At 44.1% G+C, this 23,310-nt stretch overlaps 1 protein-coding gene across 1 annotated transcript in view; it reads right to left on the minus strand.

Moving 5' to 3' along the window:
- Positions 1-21,410, minus strand: part of PDZRN4 (PDZ domain containing ring finger 4) — a 348,106-nt gene extending 326,696 nt beyond the window's left edge. Inside the window, exons 1-3 of the mRNA XM_036301789.1 lie at positions 20,784-21,410; positions 18,253-18,339; positions 16,283-16,390 (exon numbers count right to left, since the gene is read on the minus strand). Of these exons, the coding sequence (XP_036157682.1) occupies positions 16,283-16,390; positions 18,253-18,339; positions 20,784-21,410 (822 nt within the window). The remainder of the gene's footprint in view (positions 1-16,282; positions 16,391-18,252; positions 18,340-20,783) is intronic.
- Positions 21,411-23,310: the final 1,900 nt, after the last annotated feature.

Here is a 23,310-nt window from a genome sequence, read left to right on the forward strand (position 1 = left end):
CCTATCTAATAAAAGAGAAACATGGTAATTGGCATACGACCGCTACCCTTCCCATTGGCTAATCAGGGCAATATGCAAATTAACTGCCAGCCAAGATGGCAGCCGGCAGCCAGGCAGCTTGAAACTAACATGAGGCTTGCTTGCTTCAGTGACGGAGGACTCCAATGTTCCCCGCCTGCCGCTGCAGGCATCTGAGCTGCAACTCTAAGCAACTATGTAACAAATATAGAAGCTAAAAAAAACCCCAGAAACCTGCTTTAGCAGGATTGCAACATTGTAAGCAAAGGCCAGATACCTGCTTTCAGCAGTGGAGGCCTAAGAGCTGGAGCCAAGCCTCAAAGCTAAAGCTGGTCCAGAATAAAAAAAGAAAAAAAAAGAAAAAAAGGACCGGTTGGGAGCTTCAGTCACCCCCAGCCTAAAAACAGCCCTCAGCCCTTCACCCATACTGGCCAGGCACCCCAGTGGGGACCCCCACCCTGAAGGGTGTGTCACCAGCTGCAAACAGCCATCATCCCCTCACCCAGGCTGGCCAGGGACCCCAGTGGGGACCCCCACCCTGAAGGATGTATGACCAGCTGCAAACAGCCATCATCCCCTCACCCAGGCTGGCCAGGCACCCCAGTGGGGACCCCCGCCCTGATCGAGGACACCCTTCAGGGCAAACCAGCCGGCACCCACCCGTGCACCAGGCTTCTACCCTATATAGTAAAAGGGTAATATGCCTCCCAGCAGCGGGATCAGCGGAGCCGCGAGGCCTCCTGGCACTGGGATCAGCATGACAGGGGGCAGCACCCAAACACCCTGATCGCCCTGCGGCTCTGTGTGTGACAGGGGGCCTGGCCACAACCTCCCTATCCACCCTGCTCTGTTCGTGACAGGGGAAGGTGCCCCAGCCCCCTGATCAGCCCTGCTCTGTGCCTGATAGGGGGGAGCTCCCCAATCTCCTGTTCGCCCTGCGGCTCTGTGTGTGACAGGGTGCGGCACCCCAACCCCCTGATCGGCCCTGCTCTGTGTGTGACAGGGTGCGGTGCCCCAAACCCACCCCCCCCCCATGGGCCCTGCTCTGTGTGTGAGGGGGTAGAGCCATAACCTCCCCATCGGCCCTGCCCTGAGTGTGAGAGTGGTGGTGCCCCAACCCCCTGATCGGCCCTGCTCTGTGGGTGATAGAGGGCGGCACCCCAACCCCCTGATCGGCCCTGCTCTGTGTGTGACAGGGTGCGGTGCCCCAAACCCTCCCCCCCCATGGGCCCTGCTCTGTGTGTGACAGGGTAGAGCCATAACCTCCCCATCGGCCCTGCCCTGAGTGTGAGAGTGGTGGTGCCCCAACCCCCTGATCGGCCCTGCTCTGTGGGTGATAGAGGGCGGCGCCCCAAACCCTGATGGGCCCTGCTCTGTGCGTGACAGGGTAGAGAGCCCCAACCTGCTGGGGTCCCACCCCAGCAGGTCCAGGGGTCCCCAAAGGTGTGGACAGAGTAGGCAAAGAAGAAGGAATGACACGGAGACAGCGTTCAGTTGATCAGCAGCCTCGCCAGGATCTCTAGCCAGGATCTCCAGCCAAGTTCTGGTCTGGATCTCCAGCGAAGTTCTGGTTAGGATCTCCAGCCAGGTTCTGTGTCCATGTTCCCTCACTAGGTTCTCCAGGTTCTCCAGTCACGTTCTGTAGCCAGGTTCTGTCTAGGTTCTTTTGCCAGGTTCTGTAGCCAAGTTCCCTCACTAGATTCTCCAGCCAGGTTCTGTCCAGGTTCTCCAGCCAGGTTCAGTCACCAGGTTCCAGTCAGGTTCTCTTGCCAATTTCTGTAGTCAGGTTCAGTCTAGGATCTTTTGCCATGTTCTCTCCAGCGAAGTTCTTCTGTCTCTAGAGAACGTTCTGTGTAGGTTCTGTGCCTAGGTTCCGTCTCTCCCTTCTGTGTTCTAAGTTCTGTGTTCTAAGTTCTGTGTCTTTCTGTCTTGTTACATCTGTATTTATACCAGTTAATTCAATCCTATCAATCTCTATTACAAAGGTTAGGGCGTTTCTTATCTCCATTCCAGGGAGTAAAGATTATGTAGCTTAAGCATGATTGTTTGTAGTTAAAGTGATTAATTACCCGCCTGGCACTTAGTTGAGGGGTTTTATTCCCTCCCTAACTTCAGGGGAAAATCCCTACCTGGGGAAACAACCTTTCTCAGAGAGGAGACCTTGGTTAAAACACATAGTGCCAAGAAGGTGAGCAAACATATTAAGAACAGTATGCCATATATGCCAGGTCCCTTGAAACAGCAAGCATGGACCGGCTCCCGGCAAATTCCCCCTTTTTTATTTTTTAAAAGCAGGCATTAAAAAGAAAAACCTGAAATGCTCTCTTGTATCCATTTTAAGAGTAGGATTGGCGCTTTCCGCTATTACCTGAGTCCTGATCTATCACCCAGGGAGAGCTTGCCAATCCTGCACTTTCCCAGGGTGGAAAGGCTGCAGTGGGGTTAAGGATAAGGCTCCTTGGGCCTACCTCCTCCCATGCCTTTACATTTACCTTTCCTTCCTCAGAAAAGCATGGACATACTTCTTGTATAAAACGTTCTGTCTGACTGGGAGTAACCTTAATTCCTCTGCTAGCAAGCATATGTGTTAAAAGATCAATACAGAGTCTTATTTCTTTAGACTCAGTATGGCACATCTTCTTAATCTAAAGATCAATACAGAGTCTTCTTTCTTTGGACTCAGTATGGCACATCTTCTCAATCTAAGTTCTGTACTATCCACCTTCTTACCCTACTTATCCTCTATAGGGGGGTCTGCAGTACCCTGGTGGAGTCCTATCCGTCCTGAGTGTGGGGTTCTCAATGGGGAGGGCTTACCTAGGGGAATCCTGTTCCAGGGCTTCCCAAAGGTGTGGACGGAGTCGGCGAAGACTATCCACCCTCTTCCTACGGTGGAGTCCTATCCATCCTGAGAGTGGGGCTTACCTAGGGGTCCCTGTTCGGGCGCCATATGCCGGGGTCCAACCCCAGCAGGTCCAGGGGTCCCCAAAGGTGTGGATGGAGTCGGCGAAGAAGGAATGACACGGAGACAGCGTTCAGTTGATCAGCAGCCTCGCCAGGATCTCTAGCCAGGATCTCCAGCCAAGTTCTGGTCTGGATCTCCAGCGAAGTTCTGGTTAGGATCTCCAGCCAGGTTCTGTGTCCATGTTCCCTCACTAGGTTCTCCAGGTTCTCCAGTCACGTTCTGTAGCCAGGTTCTGTCTAGGTTCTTTTGCCAGGTTCTGTAGCCAAGTTCCCTCACTAGATTCTCCAGCCAGGTTCTGTCCAGGTTCTCCAGCCAGGTTCAGTCACCAGGTTCCAGTCAGGTTCTCTTGCCAATTTCTGTAGTCAGGTTCAGTCTAGGATCTTTTGCCATGTTCTCTCCAGCGAAGTTCTTCTGTCTCTAGAGAACGTTCTGTGTAGGTTCTGTGCCTAGGTTCCGTCTCTCCCTTCTGTGTTCTAAGTTCTGTGTTCTAAGTTCTGTGTCTTTCTGTCTTGTTACATCTGTATTTATACCAGTTAATTCAATCCTATCAATCTCTATTACAAAGGTTAGGGCGTTTCTTATCTCCATTCCAGGGAGTAAAGATTATGTAGCTTAAGCATGATTGTTTGTAGTTAAAGTGATTAATTACCCGCCTGGCACTTAGTTGAGGGGTTTTATTCCCTCCCTAACTTCAGGGGAAAATCCCTACCTGGGGAAACAACCTTTCTCAGAGAGGAGACCTTGGTTAAAACACATAGTGCCAAGAAGGTGAGCAAACATATTAAGAACAGTATGCCATATATGCCAGGTCCCTTGAAACAGCAAGCATGGACCGGCTCCCGGCACCAACCCCCCTTTGGGCCCTGCTCTGTGAGTGACAGGGGGCAGTGCCCAACCCCCTGATTGGCCCTGCTCTGTGCACGACAGGGGGTGGCGCTGCAACCTCCCCATCAACCCTGCCTTGAGTGTGACAGGGGACGGTGCCCCAACCCCCCAACCCAATCAGCCCTACCCTGAGCGTGACTGAGGGTGGCATCACAACCTCCCGATCGCCCTACTCTGTGCATGACAGAGGGCGGCGCCCAAACTCCCCAATCGGCCCTGCTCTGAGCCCAACCAGGGGCTGCACCTAGGGATTGGGCCTGCCCTCTGCCACCTAGGAGCAGGCCTAAGCCAGCAGGTCGTTATCTCCCGAGGGGTCCCAGACTGCGAGAGGGCACAGGCCGGGCTGAGGGACCCCCCTTCCCCCCGAGTGCATAAATTTTTGTGCGCCGGGCCTCTAGTCTATATATATAAAAGCCTAAGCGACCGTCGCAACCGAAATAACCGAATGGACGACCAAACAGCGTGGGGCGACCAGGGTGGCAGGGGGGTTAATGAGGGACGACCAAACAACTGAGCAGCGGGCTGCATGGGGTGACCAGGCCAGAGGGGGGTGGGCAGTGAGGAGCGACCAAACGACTGAACAAGCAGGCTGCAAAGGGCGACCAGGCCGGTGGGGGTTAGGGGGCAGTGAGAGGCGACTAAATGACTGAACAGCAGACTGCATGGAACAACCAGGCTGACGGGGTGGGGGGCAGTGAGGGGCTACCAAATGACCGAACAAAAGGCTGCGTGGGGTAACCAGGCCAGCAGGGAGGGCAGTTGGGGGTGACCAGGCCGGCAGAGGTGGGCAATGAGGGGTGACCAGGCTCGCAGAGGGGGCAGTAAGAGGCGACCAGGCCAGTGGAGGAGGCTTTTAGGGATGACCAGGCTGGTGGGGGGAGCGCAGTTGGGAGCGACCAGGCTGGGACAGGGAGCAGCTGGGGGTGACTAGGCCAGCGGTGGGGGCAGTTAGGGGTGATCAGGCAGGCAGGCAGGTGACCAGTTAGGAGCCAGTAGTCCCGGATTGTGAGAGGGATGTCCGACTGCCGGTTTTGGACATCCCCTGAGGGGTCCCGGATTGGAAAGGGTGAAGGCTGTGCTGAGGGGACCCCACCCCCGTGCATGAATTTTGTTCACTGGGCCTCTAGTTGTTATTATAATAATCTAGAACTAGTGATGCCACTGATGATCAAATTGATAACTAAAATGTGGTGTAGTCATATAGTCACACAATTATAAGAATGAAGAAACTACAATCAGATGCAACATTGGTGAACTTGACCAACATGATTTTAAATAAAAAAGTCATATTCTAAAGAATACCTATTGAGTGTTTCTATTTATACAAAATTTAAAAATGGCAAAACTTGGAGGAAGAATACAGGAGACTCCTGAAGTGCCTGTAATGATGTTTCTTGATCTGAATGCTGGCTGCATGGGTGACTTCACTTTATGCTCATTCATTGCACTAGATACCTAGGATTTGTGACTCTTCTGTAAAAATCTACTTAAGCATAAGCATCGATCACCACTCTTGATTTAAGATGAGTATATTATAGAAAAGTAAAGACAAGGGAAAATATTCAAGATAAGTATGATGAATAAAGTATCAGGGTTGCCACTACCTTTGGGCAGTTTTCTATGTATTTGCTACAGACCCTTATTACTGCATTTATAGGCAACTGTGGTACTCACCCACTAGTCTCCCTATCTCAAGTACCTTCACTTTCCAATCTATTTAAACATCAGTGAAGTCAAGTTTTGATTACTCTTCTAATCATTGCATTACTCATGTCATTCCCCTGTCCAAAAGTGATCACTGATTCCTCATTGCCTATACTGTAAGAACCTAATTCCTTAACCAAACATAAAATGCCTTCCATTCATTTCATCAAATCTGACTTTAACTAATTACACATTATCTACCTTGAATCATCTAGATATAACTCTTAATAATGGGTAGTGTCAGGTGATGGTTAAGGGCATAGACCCAAGAACTCTTACGCGACCTCATTATCCTGAGGGAAAGACAAATCAAAACCAGGAAGAGATACTCTCTCTCACACCTGTTAGAATGACTGCCACCAAAAAGATAAGTGAAAACAAAGGCTGGTGAGGATGTGGAGCAAAGGAAACTCTTGTGTGCTGTTCAGACTGCAAATTGGTGCAGCCACTATGAAAAATATGGAAGCTCCTCAAAAAATGGAATATTATTCAGTCATGAAAAAGAAAAAAAACCCGCCATTTGACACAACATAGATAAACCTGGAGAGCATTATGCTAAGTGAGATTAGCCAGAAAAAGACAAATACTGCCTGGAATCACTTATATAAGGAACAAAAGAAGTCAAACTCGTAGAAACAGAGTAGAAAATGGATTGTTTTATTTGACTAACATTTTAGTAATTAATGATTTCTCTTCTAATTATGACTTCATAAAATATATTGTTTCCTTCAATATGAAACATTATGTGGGTAAATTATCAAATTACCCAATTTTACATAACAATACCATAAAATTCATTTTAATATTATGTATTCTTTAGCTATTCAGTGCTAAATTTTATCCTAATCTATATTATAAAAAAAAAATAACTACTTCCCTATCAAGTAAGCAGCACAGTCAATTGCTCATCTAATCATATGAGTTGAAGATTTATTACCATACCTTTAAAAGGGCAATATAAAATTGTTTAAAAAATTGTAAACCATATAATGAATAATGTTTATTCTTTGGGGTTATTTTTTTTACTTGAAGATAATAATGAATTACCCGAGGTACTAATTATAAAAGGATAAGCTTCTTAAGAACACTCACTATCAACTGCTAAAAAAGAGGGAAGCTGAAAGGTACTGTCCATAAAGCCACTGGACTGTGGAGTGGCCACAATAATTCGCAGGGCTGAAAGAACCAGGCACCAAATCCATGCCCTTTTCTCCTTTGTGATGCTTTCACATTGGAGTAGAAAGAACAATGTCTTAGGAAAGAATTGAGAAGTTTGTATTCCTGTCTATAGAAACACACCACAATCTACTAGCAATATAACACCATGTATTCTACAAAAGGACAGCCTTCTTAAAATTGCCTTAAAGAGTTCCAGGCAACAAGCTCAATGAGTTCGTCCTTAAGCTTCCTCAGAAAGCCTCACACTGGGGCTACTGTTAATTATTCCAAGCAGCTCTCAGCAAGGGGACTTCAAAGACTTTCCCTGGCCACTTCTCAGTGATCTAGGAAGCTTCTAACTGTCTTTTCACCAAACCATCTACAAAACTTGGAACCACTGAAAACATCTTTCATCTTTCCCATTCCTCTGTGGTTAATCATGTTTTTGTTCAATTCCATGTTCGGTCCAGTGCCATTTTCTACAAATCTGCTTTGCAGGCAAGCATGTGAATTCAGTCAGCTTTACCAGTGTTCAAGTTCAATAACAAAACTATGCATCAGGGTGAAGGCGGACACACGTGTATTCAGATCCAATTCGAGAATTTACATAAGCAGAATATGAATCACTGTATTGTAGACTTGGGCTCTTTCTTACTTACAGACTGGAAGAAACAAGTGTAGAGAAATACAATTTTTTTCCGTCTGTTATCACTAGATCAGAGATTTTGAAACTTACACAGCAAGTCTTCCCTGGTGATAAAGATGCAAAGAGAAGGAATAGGATGTAACAGGGACAGCCTTCAAGAACTTCCCACCTGGCACCTGAAAAGCCTTTGTATACACCATAATGCCTAAAATTTCGAGCTCCAAGTCTATGCATTCACTTATTCCATCAAAGAAAATGAACAGATTGCCTGTAATTTGCCAGACACAATGCTAAGAGCAGGAGGGATGCTGGAACTATTAAATTCAATAAAATTTTAAACCACATTTAAGAAACCTATACATTTGTGGGAGGAGAAGAACATCAACGAATAAATACACCACATAGCATATGAAAAATGCAATGAAAGTGAGAGGTATAAAAACCTACTGGCAATAGAGATAAGAGAATAATTCCCATTGGTGGATTTGAGGGGCGGGGCATCAGGGAGTGGAGGATTTTTGAGGCTACTCAGAAACTTGCCAGTTCCTGAACAGATGTGGGAGTGGGAGTGGGGTGAGAACACCAGGTAAAAAGAAAAGAAGGAATAAAGGCAGAGAGGCGTGAAGATAAGAAAGGGGAGGAGTTTCATGTTACTACAGTTGAGGGGAGTCTGAAAGGGAAAAAAATTTTTTAAAAAAGAATGAAGGTTTTGAAGGTCCATTTTTACTTCTTTAATAAATTTAGATTTTATCCTGTTGACAATGTAATGTGAATGAAGGGCCTGATGACCTTAAGGAAATGAGGGGAAATAAAAAATAAGAAAAGACAACCCTGACAGTAGTAGGCGACTTGAGTTGCAACTGGCTGAGACTGGGTGAAGGGAAAGTTTACTCCCAAAGCTACTGTGCTAGTCAAGGTGAAATGATCAAAACTTGAGAGTCATTAAGGTGCTATCTCCAGTTAAAGTTCAGATACCCAGAGTGGGGCAAATCTATTACTCAAATATCTATCTGTGTTCCTAAAGACAAATGCTACAGAGAAATAAGAAAGAAGATGCCAGATGACTACGATAATTGAAGGAAACACACAAGACATGGCTTATTTTGAAATCTGACCTAAAATCAACTCGGAGCTCAATTTAAAATAAATCTCAGCAATGTACCAGGGGCGTTCCACTCGAAGATGTCAATGTAGGAAGAGGCTGAACTCACCTCCTCCCACAGACATACCAAATCTACACTTGAATATGAAACAATTTCCTCTGGAAAAAAAAAATCCAAGAAATTAAAAATGGTGGAGAGACACCTAGGCATCAGGTAAGTGAAAGGGGACCACAAAGAAGCGGGTAGCAAAGGCAGAGATACATTTTTTGCCATAAATTCCACCCCTGGCACAGTGACCCACAATTGGAAACTCAAATCCTGGATCTTCTCCCTGAGCAGGGAGGGTTTGTACCCCACTTTGGGCACCCCAACTATTAAGACTGGCACCTGACAGACTAATCCCCAAAACACCTGGCTGTGAAGACCAACGTGGCGCTTGGCAAGTGGAGAAATGGCAGATAAAGGCTTGAATGCAGATGTGCCCACCCAGGCCCTAGCACAGAAGCAGCCCTGCCGGTGGGTGGCATCCTCCATGCTCTCCCTCTGCCTTATAGAAGCTGGCAAACACCATCTTTCTCTTTTTTCTTTGTTTTCCCTTATTCTCTCCCCTCCCCCTTTTATTTCCCCAGAGGGCACCATCTTTGCACTCTCCCTCTGCCTCACTCCAAAGCACCAGTAGCTCCTGGAGAGGATCTGTACACACATCTGGCGTCCTGATTTTACATCTGGTGACTCGGATTTGGTAACTGCTATGAGGGTCCGCCCCTTGATGGCTTGGCTCTGGAGGCCAGCAGGGCTTATGTTCCCGGGTTCCATGGGATCATAATCCAAGAGATAGTTCGTAGCAGACAACTGCTCCCAGGGCACTGCCCAGAGCGTGGACAGAAGCACACCCCTCATCTTCCTGAGGAAGAGGCCTAGTGGCCTGTCCAGGAGCTTTGGCCTCAGGGTAAGGCTTCTGGTTTGGCATGCTCCAAGAGACCATGGAAGGGCTCTCAGGGGACAGAGGCCAGGGGACACCATCTCTGCTTGCTCTCCTCCAGCTCACTGGGATCTTCCAGAAAGGAGCCCTTGTCTGGGGTCCTGATTTTTGCTGCTGCTGCCAGCAGACACCTCTCCATTGCCTGGTTCTGATGGCCTGAGGGGCTTGTACTCCCAGTCCCATAGGACTGTAACTGATGGAGAAAGAGTTCTTAAAGCTGCCACCACTCCCAGGGCACAGCCAGAGGCAACAGGCCCAGGAGATCAGTCTTCCTGTGAAAGAGGCCTATTCGTTTGTCATCCCAGGGGCAGCCTGAGGGGCATGCTTCTCATGGAACATGCCTCTAAGAGCTGACATAAACCTCAGACAGTGGAGGGCAGGCACTACCTTCATATTCTCACTCTGCAGTGATCCAGAGCTCCAGTATCTCTCAGAGCAGGACACTTCTATGTATTTGGTCCCCAGTTTGGGTGGCTGCTGTCCAGAGGATGCCTTTTGGGTCCCATGGGATTGGAACAATGGGGAGACAGTTCTTGGAAGGCTACCATCCCCAGGACACTACACAGAAAGCAGGATGAGCCACCCCCAGCCTTTCTATGAAAGAGGCCTACTTGCTTGTCCTGGAGTTTCTGCCTTAGGGGAAGGCCTCGGGCTGGAACACATCCAGAGGCTGTGGAAGTGCTCTCAGGGAACATAGGCCAGAGAGTCCATCTTTGTACACTCCCTCTGCTTCGATACAGCTCCCCAGTATCTCCCAGAAAGGAACGTATATACTCATCTGGATTTCCATACCTGCCACCCAGGGAAAACCTATAGATCGCCTGGCCCTGGTGGTCAGCAGGACTTATCCTTGCTGTCCCACAGGACTGTATGCATTTGCATACCTTAAAGGCTCCTAGCTAAGGATCTGGCTTCCAATAAACTGAATCTAGGTAATGACTGAGATTCCACTGCCACTTTGGGATACTGGCAGGTCTTGGCATATAGCCTGTATTAAAAATAAAATAGCATACTTGGACAGTCAATAGAATATGGTGCTATCTTATATGCACATATTCTACTATTTTCCTAAATAACCCTTGTCATGCTTTCTCAAAAAGAATTGAACTACTACTTGGAGAACAGGAACACTAAAGCAAACCTCCAATGTCATTCCACTAAGACTAGGTGGTGACGCCCATTTATGTTTGGAACAAGTGAAGAAGCAGCTTCACACTAGAGCCTGCTTGGCCTCTACCACATGAGTTACTTGGGAGCTGAAAACCGATGTTATTGCTCCTTCATAACACAGAGTATGCCATCTGGCATCTACAGGAACTTAGTAAATAGTTGTTGAGTAACTGAATTAAATCATGAGTGTATAAAGTTTTCTCTCAACAGCCCTTTTTGCATCTGACTGTCCATATGAATACGTGAAAACTGTACAATTTGAAACTTCCTACATCTATGCATCCAAACTGTGGTGCCGATGGAAATGGGAATCACTGAAAGCTGGGAGAGAGTGACCTGGATTCTCCACAGAAGGAAAATGCCCACCCCTGTATTGGGTCTGTGCCCTGGAGAAGAAACGACCTTGTGTAAACTGAATGAGACACATCAGGCTCACAATAGTGGCTTCCAAAACCCTGCCGTGTGCCAGGCCCTTTGCGTACACAGTAACTATGAACGGCACAGAAATCGAGGCACAGCTGGCTTGCTCAAGGCCACACACACTTCAAGAGAGGCTGAACAGGAATTCCAGCCAAATTGCCTCAATTTCAGTATTCATCCTCTTCCCGCTTCACCACAGTAATTTTCAAGAGACATTAAACATATAATTATGTAATAACTAGATCATGATGTTAAAAATATACTCAATGTAAGTAACATTTAATCATGATTACAAATCTCATTAAAATGCAATTCTTTACTTGCACTAACACGATTGCTTTTAGTTCTTAATTCTTTCAGATAATCAGTCAATATTGTTTGAACAGTTAAAATACACTTATAAAATGTGGAGTGACAATGTATTATTGAAGAGTTTAGTGATGTGTTTGAATTGATCAGCAATTTGCAAAAAAAAAAAAAAAACCCAACAAAACACACACACACACACACACACACACACAAAACAACTAATGGACAACCAAATTTACAAGTGATCTACTAAAGTGAAAACTTGCAAATGCTTTTTATGCATACATAGATTGGCATGGCTGCTCTGAGGTAGTACAGTGCACTGTGCCATCAGGCACATACAGCTGTAGCACATCATAGATCTGCTTCAACAGCGTTCCTCCATGTTCAGCTCCGATCTGCATTTAAATTTCCTGCATTAACAGCTGTAATGGAGCTGTGCAGAGCCTTAGGCAAATAAACATGATAACCACCAACAATTTTGACTATAGCAGTGCAGAGTAGTCACATCAAATGCAGAAGATAGAACATTACAGAAAAAAAAAAGTGTAGCTGGCAGTCTGGAATAGTTAAGAAATTCTTGTTGAGACGTAGCATTTGTCAAGTTCTTTCTGCTAGTATTATACTCAGCACTTTCTAGAAAGTGCTACCCTGACATTGTTCAATGTGGGAACTGTTTCTAAAGTAAATGAAAATGCCTTGGGTGCTACATTTCATCATGATTTCAAGCTCAATACATAGAAGAGATTTTACTATGTCCACTAATGAAAAAGTCTGCTTTCTGCTCCAAATTGTTCATCTCACAGACTGCACAGAGTTCCACCCCCAATCCCTGGTCTCCAGAAGCTGGGAGACACCACACAGACTTGGCTAGGAGCTGGAGGAGGCGTAAGAAGAAGAAAGTGTGAACAAAGACCCATGAATGACTATCCACCCTTCTATTCACTTTCCCCACTCTGGGGTCATGATGGCACCCCAGACATAATAATGTTGCCGGTAGAAATGGGGTCCTTTCACAGAATTGTGAGGAGAGCATTTCAGGTGACCCACTCATGGGATGATGTAGTGCAGTGGTAAGGACTACTGAAACTGGAGCAAAATGCAAAGGACCGCCCTGGGTTCAGCTCTTGTCCCTCTGGGGCCAAAGCCCAGCCTTGTCCTCATCAGGCCCAGAAATAAGGCCAGTGTCCAAAAATTCTGTACCCATCTGGCCAGCTTAGTTTGTTCTTGGCTGCACCTCAACAGTGCCCAGGCCTGCGCTTGGAGCCCAGCTCCTGGGGGGGTCACAGGCGCCTGCTAGTCCCACATGGCTGCTAAGGAGCAAGAATGAGGATGCTCATGCACAAATGTGAGTGTTACCAGGCAAAAGAGCGCCAGAGCTTTGTTAAACTTGGATTACACGATCTGGGCTTGAGAAAGATCAGGCACTTTTTCAAAATAACCAATCAATTTTCCAGTCCTTTGTAGGTTTGTGCTCAGCCCTCCCTCTAACCAATCCCTTTCCTGGATCTTATCTAATCTGACCCTTTTCCCAGGCTAGACACCTCCCCTTTATGGCTGCCACCCTGGCTTCTACTGCACATGCACTCAGCAGAGGACTTTCCCCTTTCTTATTTTCTCTCTCCCTCAGAAATCCCGGCTAATGACCAGTCTTGATGGGGGATTCCTTTTGCTTCCTTTCTTTATTAACATCTAGCTACCTATGCTAACAATAATAGACGAAGAGTTGCTGACAGCAGCAGTGAACTCTGATTCTCAACTCCCCTTGGGCCTCTAACATGATGACACTTCAGTAATGCGACTGCCCTCTTCGAGAATTGTGCCTGAGCCTCTGATAGTGGGTCCTTTGAGTTGGGAAGGGGTGGAAACAGCATGCAAAAGACACGGTTATTTAGATCTACACTCTGGTGAATTCCTGGCCTAAGTGAACCGCTGTTACCACTAGAAAGTGGTAAATATGGTTTCTCATGGAACTGACTCCAAAACTAAATTTGCCTTGTTTTATGTGAAAAATATGACATAGATTTACCTTATGACTGTGATTGTTTTACGTTTAAGATCCTTGAATTGATTTGATCAGCTTCCCTGGAATACAGACTATTAAAAATATTATTTTGGAAGCTGTTAGCCTTTGTTAAAGTTTGGCAAAATTATTATATCTAATATTTTTATTAGAATTAGTAAAATCTCTTTAACCAATAGAACCAAATTTTTAATAACATATCTCCTTTCTCCTTCAACTGAATGATTTAAATTTTATTTTATAAGAACAATTCATAACCCATTGTAATGTGTGCTTTCAGCAATTAACTTGCCAGAATATTTTCAGCATGTATTCACTGTAAGTAAAAAATAAATTGTCTAACAGTTTCTTTTTTTAAAATTTCAGTCATATATCACTGAATTCAAAGCACTTGGCCATATGTCAGACTGTGGCAGGTAGGTCATATGAGTAGTTTCATAATATATGAACTATTGGTGCACTTTATACTGCTAACAAATTTATTTGTTGAACAATAGTTAAATCAGCATGGCCATTTGAAATTCACATTAGTTCAGTAAACAAATCACTGCGCACAAAAAAAAAAAAAAAAAACCCACAAAAAAAAAACACCCTATTTTAAAATCTCTTTTTCTGCCGCTGCACATTTTAAATTAATCAATATATTTCTTATCAGTCTTCCACTGCTAAAAAATGTGAAAAGTTAACTGGCCCCACAATGGTAGATGAACTAAAAAGCATCAAATATTTTTAATTGGTATATTGGGATCTTTTACACACACATATGCACAAGAACAAACATGCTGCTTATTTAAATGTATATATAAAAAAGAAAGTCAGACAAATATCTATTTACTCTGAAAAGATGATGGCATCACTGGACAACTAAATATGAGAGATTTATTTATAATAATCTCCCTTCCAAACTATTTCATGCTATTTAACTGACAACATTCCAGAAATATACTATCGTCTAACTTATTTCTTAACTGCAAATGTGGTCATATGAATCTATGTTAGAACTATAACAAAAATATGCATATTATTAGTATATCTTGGCATAAAAGACATGTTTATAAATCCTATCAATGAGGCAAATTTCAACCTCTTGTCATTTACTGTTAATATATGCATGTTGAGGTGATATTATAGCTACAGCAGATTATAAATCATAGTTTAGATTTCCAGGTTGATGTCTTTGATCTTTATCTTATATGATTTAAATAAGGTTATTTTGATATATATTAGTAATTGTCTACGATAGATGTCTAGATGAACTTCATTTATCAGCCATAGTTTTTATAGAATTACTTCTTTCCATTAACAAAACCAATAAATTTTTGATACTATACCAAAACATAAGACAAATTCTTCTTCCTCTTTTTAAAGGCAACATTAATGAAACATGCATAACATTGTTACATAGTTAGAATAAATTATTTTCTAAATCCCTAGTACATGTTTCTATTGTGTGTATCTGTAAGTTTGTGTGTTAATTCAATATATGTATTCAATTCCACCAGCCCTTCCAATAGTATCAAATGCATGCCTTCCTTTTCCATCTAACTGGAAAAACCAAAAGTCTTTAGACATAAGGCAGAAAGCAAAAAGGACAAATGCTTTTGTTTGAATTATGTTGCCCTTTAAATTATACCGCACAAGTACAAGTAGAAATAGAACAATTCTAACTTTAGAAACTGTAGCATATAAATGTCTCCACTAGGCAAACTGTCAAGACAACCTGGATAGCGTCAGTGAAAGTAGGTCTGTCCTTTCTTGGCTATAAAACTGGAAGGAGAAAATCTTGTTACCAAGGGCCTCTTCAAACAAAGATCAGTTTTGAAGCCAAAGCATCTCTTCTCTCTTCCTCAAAGTGCCTAGTCAGTTAATTTCTAAATGTTGTGAGATCTTTTTTTTTTTTTCCAAAAGAGAGAACTATTGGTTCTTCTATACTGTTTCCCCCTATCCTAGGTAAAATTATTCAAAATTCAAAATTTTAATGAAAAATAATGAAGATCTAAAACTCTATTCAAAGTATAATAAAGGAAAACAGTCTCCATCAAGATAGTTTATAGAAGCATTCATAAAGATAACATTAGTGAGTATATAACCTAGAATAAGTAGAATTTCCCCAAAAGAATGGCAGAGTCAAATACACCTTCCAAATTTCTATTCAGCCTTTACTAATACATTGGGAATAATCCCATTGACAGCAGTACCCTAGACATTTTCAGTAACACTAAATAATACTATCTCAACCAGTTAAAATTCCAAAAGCACTGGGTTGGTGAATGGCAGTGTGACTCAAAATTCCATTATCATAGCCCAAATTTCAATAACTTCATAGCATTTACTTTGCCAACCCCGAATACCACAATACAGCTACAACATACACTACAGAAAATGAAGAGTTCCCATCAGGTTTTTGCAATAGGAAAAAAAAAAACGTACTTCCTTTCTTTTTTATGTAAAAAAGACAGGAAGAAGATAACCATATTAACTAAAGAGTACTAAAAGACATTTATAAATAAATCACACTCTACATAATATACTAATCTCAAGTTTAAAAATAGTAAATTTCCTCACTAAAATGTCCTTCAGCAGATATCTATCATCCTTTTTTTGAAATGTTATACAAATGAATCCCTTAATTATCACATAACTACCCCCACAGTTATTGGGGATAGACAATTATTAAAATAGAGATATTAATTAACACATTTAGAAACTTCATTAACACATTTAGATTTATTATTTTATCCCAATATCTAATAATTAATATAGGTGAGATATGCACAATATACTCTAGTTCAATATACATTCTAATAAGTACCACGCCAAGGTAAACCAATAAGTTTGGAAATTTAAAATGTCAAATATTTCTGCCACGAATCATATTTGTGTTTTATTATTGTCTTACCTCAATGATTTTGTCATGAATCTCCAAGCCTTCTGCTCTGTCAGCAGGTCCATTTTTCAAAATTTTTGAAACATAAATTCCTTCTCTTGATATTTCTTCTTGATCATTCTATTAAAAATATAACCATTAGCAGTAAGAAAGATGTAAACAAAGTTTTTAGTTGGATCAAGGACAATTTAGTAAATGTCTCACTGCCAACCCCTCTTAACATGCAACTCTATTTCTTAACTGGGGATTTGACACTGAATTTTAACTTAACACCAGTCATTCATCAAGATGTCAGCTTTAATGAATGAGTCCAGCATCTCTGGCCAGATTATCTATTTACCTCATGTTTTCAAGTGTACATAAGAAACTATGGGGAAAGGGCATGTACAAGGCGATATCAACAGGCTCCTCAGTATGATTTATAGAGCATCTCATTTCTAAAGGGAGGGTGTAATTTAAAAAGGTTGTAAGTTAAAGAAAACAAAAAGCATATCCAGCCTCACTATATAATTGTTTTGAGATGTGGTCATAGTCTTCAAAATATAATTTAGCCTCATAATGTGACAGATTTGGGAATATAGCTCTGGCTGTTTCTAGTCACAGGGAAGACTGGGAGCTTGCTGAAGTGTGAAATCCCAAAGGATCAACTCTAAGGCGAAAGAGAACCCATTCAAAGCTAATCCTTACATATTTCCAGGTGTAATGAGCCTAATGATCGAGTAAACCTCAAACATATAGCCAATATGGTACAAGTAGTACATGTTAGCCAGTCCCAGGAAACCAACTACAGTGAAAAACTTATTTAGGGAAAATGCCCAATATCTTATAATAATACAGCATATAATTTTAAATGCCATTTCACTTCATGGCAGGTTAAATAACATTTTTCTCCTTAATTAGTCTTCCTCAGCATGAATTTTAAGAGGCTCTAAAAAATGGCCAATGTCACCCAAATGTCAAACACCTAACTAGCATTCATAACAATATTCCTTAGGGGAAAATGAAACAAAAATTATATGATGAAAAGACGTCTATTTTTTCCATAATGAATGGGGACTGTCCTAGAGACAGAAGCAAAGCAGTCATTAGTTGCTAGGTTTTTCAGATGCTAAACACAAAGAGGAAATATGCCATTGCCATCCTGACCTAAATAGAGCATATGGCCAACAACTCTAAGACAGTTCCCCAGGACAACATCTGCATTGCAGGATGCAAAAATTTCACAGCAGTTTATTGAGAAAATTAAAGAACATGATTTTTTTTAAAGCTTCACCACCTTTTTTTAGTTAGAGTGAAAATTAAGTTGATGTAGTATTTAAAGGATATGATAGAACTTTGTAACTTCAGCACAGAATACGGTAAAGATTATAACCCATGCATTTTGAAAACAGTTGACATTCATGTAGAAAGTATTATTCATTCAATTAAATAAAAGAATTGATTTGCAGAGTCAAAAATATTTCAAACCTACTCTTGTCCTTTAACATGGCATTTCCTATGTAACTGTGAAAACAATATCCCTTATTTCAAAACTGATTTTAATGGTTCATTCATTCATTCAGCATATACTGCCTGGTCTGTGTAAGCATCTGAAAACTGACCAACTTAACATAATCAATAGGAGGTGCAAGCAGGCAATACAATTGCCTAATATCATTAAATAGAAATTGCCTATACACATTACTATGAAATAGGTTTATTTAAGAAATTTGCCAATGGCGCCATATAAGGTAGATAAAATATGAAATGTACTCTTTTCTTTTTAAGCAGTAAAGAGAAGGAAGTTTTTAGCTGTTTTGCTTTGCTTTTCTAAAAAAATACATAGGTATGTACAGGAATATTTGCAATAAGGAAACTATTTAATCACAAGCATAATTTTAAAGATCAAACCAGATGCTTTTTGTACTAAAAATCCGCAAATGAAAACTAAAGTTATTATTTTATAAGCAAAGAATGAGCTATGCATTAACAAGGTGGGTTACCTGATTTGGTCGACCTCCTATAATATTGAATCCCAAAGTGTCATTTTCTCGTTCTAATAGAATGGTGAATGGCTTATGTTCTCCACCCTGGAAGAAAGGGGATAAAATAGCAAACTCCGTAAAAATATAGATAAAAATAAATAAATTCTAGAGTAAAGCTCTCCCCCCCCCCCCCGTAAATAAATTAACATTTGAAAGGGGGAAAACTTACAATTAAGGATGGCTGAATTTGAGGGAAGGTTAATTTATTCCTAAATTCACTTTGAAAGTGTGTATTTGAAGGAAACAACCATGCATGTGAGAAAAATAACTATTTTCAACTAAATGGCATTGCATTTTTACACATTAAGCAGCTTTTATTCTAATGCATTCATTGTTTAATTCTGACTTCACTGTAATTTAAAACAGAATTCTGATTTAGCTTTGCAAGTGTTCTTATTCTTTCCCTCTATTCCAAAGGAGTAACATACATTGTTAAAGGATCTGAGAATTATTCTATGTAAAAATTTCACCTCGGAAAGTCTGAATGAATAGTGAACTATTTATACATTTCTTTCCACTCTACTATTTGGATTATTATTGTCATACAGGATTTGACAGGTTACAGTGTCATACAGGATTTGACAGGTTACAGTAATCCTAATTTTAAATAGTATTCTTATTGGGTTTTGCATAACTCCTGAAGATTAGATAATGATAATAATAATAATAATAATAATAATAATAATAATAATAAAAGCCCAGAGGGGAGTTAAACACATAGGAATTATATCTGCAACCTGTTCATTAATAAAGACCATTTTAAAAATAAGATAAATTAGTGCCAGACTAGAGGAGTTTGTTTTGTTTATGACTATGGATGTCAACTATCCTAAGATATCATATGTTTGGCAATGGGCAATTACTTCAGAATGATAAAATCGCATAAGCATCTTTACCACTGCTACCCTCATAACCCCCTTTCCCCAGGAGCTTTTCCCAGGCAGCGCGCACAGCAGCCCCTACTGGTGGTGGGAAAACATTTCTGAGGAGCACAGAGAAGCCTGATAATTAAGTCTGCAAATCATGGGCAGTTTTTCCTCACTTCTGAGGCCATAGCTTGACTTTTTGAATGGACTTCTCCGTCATATAATTCTAGCTGTTACTCCTTTCCACCAGCTATTGCTTCCCTAAGACCTTGAAACCCGAGCTGGCACTACAAAGCATATTTCTGGCTTCTCTCTAGCTCTTCTCACTTTGTAAATTTATCTGGATAGAAATAGGATAGAGAAAGAATAATAGGTAGCATCCAGTCTTTTCATTAAGCAGTGATTAAGCAGTGTGCTTCCGTTTATCAGAATAGAAACATTTTAGCCCTTCACATTTCTTTTTTTTTCTTTTTTTAGGTGCAAGGGCAGAAGCGTCTTAAGTCCAGGCCTGAGTTGGAGGGAGTCCCAAATGGGAAGCACCCCGGGTTGCCCCTCCCCAGAACCAGGACGCTGAAGAATGGAAACAGCTCCTTGAATGGAGTGCAAGTCCTGCTAAACCCCTGCTCACCATGGCAGCGGCCAACAATGTCAAACACTGTGCAGAAGTCCTCCAGAAGAGAAGTAACAGCTTTATAAACAAGGGGTGCTGCAAAGAGGCTTGTTTATTCGGTCTAAAAGCAGGCAGCCCAAGAGCACAGAGCACAGTTGGGGCCAGCAGCTTCCACAAAGAAGGGAAACAGCCGCTGCAGAGAGGGGGGGAGTGCGAGGGGGGGGCGGGGGGCGGGGAGGGGTTCCTTTAACCCCAGATGGATGTAGCTGCTCCCAGACTTGGTTCCCCAAGTCACACACACACTCACACACACACACACACACACACACACACACACACACACACACACACACACACCACCACCAATACTGAAACAAGAGGGCAGGTGAGGGTTATTAAGGGAAGGTGGGGGTGATGCAAAGAACTCTTCAGGTCTAAAACAAATATCATCTCTTAATCTCTTAACTCTAGTTCCCCACATCCCTGACGTTCCCTGCACTGAGTAGAAGGTGGCTGATATGGGCAGTGTGACAGGGAAACCAAGTCATTCGGAGCCAATGGAGGGGGTTACTTAAGCAGGCCTCAGGGTGCTGGTGCAGTGGGAGAGGGAGGCAGGGGTGGAGAGGTCCCTGCTTCCTGGTCTCAGGTAAGGGCCAACGGTACAAAATACAGGCAGAGAGGGTAAGGGCAGGAGTCAGAAAGGAGGAACAAGGTTTCTGGGTGAGCAAATGAGTTTTCCTAATAACCTCCTTCTTCGTGGAAAAGTTGGAATTGAAGCTGTTTAACTCTTCCCAATCCTCGTATAAACAGAAAGGGAGCAATCCTTGCTGTCTGCACTACTGAGACATTGGGAAGATGAAGAATCCTATAGTAACATCGGGGCGGGTGGATGGGTCCTCCTGCATGGAAAGGAAGGGCATCCATCACCTCCAGAGAGTCCTGAACTACAGAACGCACCTTCCTCTTTCCACCCCGACCGATCCTTCCCCGGGGGCCTCGCCCTCCGCGCTTACCGGGCCGTGGCCGCCGCCCAGGTCCCTGGCGAAGTTGCGGACGTGAGCCATGTACTGGGCGAACTTGTCCCGGTACCTGCGGGCCGCCAGCTGCACCTCGCCCTGCAGCGCCCCGAGCTGCGCCAGCAGCGCCTGCTCGCGCCGCCTCCAGGCGAGCACTCGTGGCCCGGGCCCCCGCCCGCTCCCGCTCCCGCAGCAGCCGCCCGGCAGCCCCCCGCGCGCGCCCCCGCCCCGGCCGGCCCCGGGCGCCGCTCCGCCGCCCCCCCGCGCGGGCACGTCCTCGCCGCCGCGGCCGCCCGGCCCCGAGACGCAGCCCCCGCGCGCGGCGGGCGCCTCCAGCTCGTGCGGCCGGACCGAGCGGCCGCCGCCGCGGGCGCGGGGATCGCCCTGGAGGCGCAGCTGGCGGAGGAGGCTGCGCAGAGGCAGCACCCGGTACAGCTCGCCGGGCGCCAGGGGCTGGCACTGCAGCGGGCACCGGCGCCGCCGCGCCGCCCAGGGCAGCAGGCAGCGGGCGCAGAAGACGTGCCCGCACGGCGTGCACAGGGGCTCGTCCAGCAGCCGGCCGCACAGCCCGCACTCCAGCTCCGCGCGCGCGGCTGCGGCGAAGCGCTCCAGGGCGAAGCCCATGGCAGGGATCCGGGGTCAGGGGACGCGGATGCGGAGTCCCCTTCCTCCAAGCACCCTTGTCTCCCCGGGGTGCCCCCTGAGACAGCGCCCCCGCTGTGACCCCGGCTGCTCGGAGAAGGGGGGGGCGGGGGGCGCGGGCAGGAGGAGAAGGTTGGGGGGGTTGTAGTCTCAGAGTTTGGCGTGAAGTTTTCAGGCTCCAGCTAAGACCCCTGGCTCCGCCGTATTGACGCTAATAGAAGCCACCTCAAGTGATGCCCCCTACCCCCTTAGCTGCTCTGCAATTTATATTCTTTCAAATTGTGTCCGCGGAGGGCGAGGCCAGCTCTCAATAGCCCTTGGGGAAAGGGTGCTCCACGTCGCCTGCACAGAACCTCAAGCAGCCTTCCCGCAGAAATAACTTCCAATTCCACCTGAACATAAGCTCCAGGGAAGCAGAATCTTTATTGTCCATGAGGTTGTCCATTCCATTGAGTCCTCATCACTCCGCATCAAGTCGATCTGCAATAAATGTGTTGGAATTCGATGCACTTTTGTTCTTTCAAAGCAATCAGCTACAAAATCACCAGCTAGGTGTGTCTGCCAGCTTAGGGCCATCACTGTGAGGTATCTACAGAGCCCGGTTTCTCAGATCACCATGCGGAAATCAGTGAGATTCATGAGGCAGATGATGACTGGCAGCCGCGATGGGGAGCAGGCCAGGTGCTCTCGCCTTAGGAAACCTCTCTCAGGGAGAACCTGAAGCACCATGCAAGGCCTCCAGCCATGTGAGCAGGACGGGATGCTGTTACCAAACACTGGGACTCCTGGTTCAATCACCACACCATCCATCTTCTGCTTCCGCAGGCATTTACACCGGGAAGGGAATGCGACCTTTTGGGCACCTGGAAAGGTGAATTAAAGGGAAGGATTGTGAAAGAGAGCAGTGACATCACAAATAAAGTCTTACTAGTTGCTTCACTCTACTTACCCTGAATATACAGTTTAGGTCCAAAGTGCTTCCTCCCCCAGTTTGATTCTTCAAAGTGGGTAGCGTGCCAGGCCTTGCTGAAAACATGCAGCAAGGAGTGCCTTCAAGTTCTCCTCCCCAGCTTCCTTCACCATCTTCTGAAACTTAGGAACCTAAAGCAACCCTATCACCTGGATACATACCACTTCCTGCCCTTATCCTGCAGCTACTTCCACAGGCCTAGGATGGGCTCCCTAAATTAATCAGTGATGATTCCTCATGGCCAGCTGAGCCTTTGCCCAGAAAGCTGTATCCTTATGTCTAGCACCAGTAGCTCTCAGTTGAAACACAGGAACAAGGCTCCAGTCTTTGCCCTTTAAATCCTTGGAGCTAAGGGAAGAATTAGCAATGGCTAATAATAGAGGCTAATAAGAACCTTCTGGGCCTTCTTTCTGTTTGAAAGATGAGATTTTATTAGAGTAGTTCAATAGCAGTGGGGATCCTGGAGTGATTTGCTAGATATTTGATATGCTTTTAAACTTGTTTCAAAATAGGATGCTCTAGTCCACATTTTCTACATATAGATATATGATAAAGTAACATTTGCCACAATGCTGCGAATTTCCCCCTTCCCTTTGGCCTTTCACAAAGTTAACAATAATTCCCAAATAAATAAGAAATCATTTAACATTAGTCGCATGAGCAGATGCTTGTGAATTGCATAGGCTACCCAAAGGAGCATGTTATAGAATTTATTCAGATAACCTGGGCCAGAGGGTTCTGTTCCATCTTCTTTATTTTAGTTACAGAAAAAGCTGTGACTTATAGCTGTGAGTTTATAGCTAGGGCTTGACATTTATTTCACAATAAGCATGATGGTAGTGAGAATGTTTTTAAGAAAAGGGAGAGAAGAGGTGAAATCTGAAAATGTTCAGTTGAGATATTATAAGACTG

Source organism: Myotis myotis, unplaced genomic scaffold (assembly GCF_014108235.1).
Source record: "Myotis myotis isolate mMyoMyo1 unplaced genomic scaffold, mMyoMyo1.p scaffold_m19_p_3, whole genome shotgun sequence".
NCBI classification, from domain to species: domain Eukaryota; kingdom Metazoa; phylum Chordata; class Mammalia; order Chiroptera; family Vespertilionidae; genus Myotis; species Myotis myotis.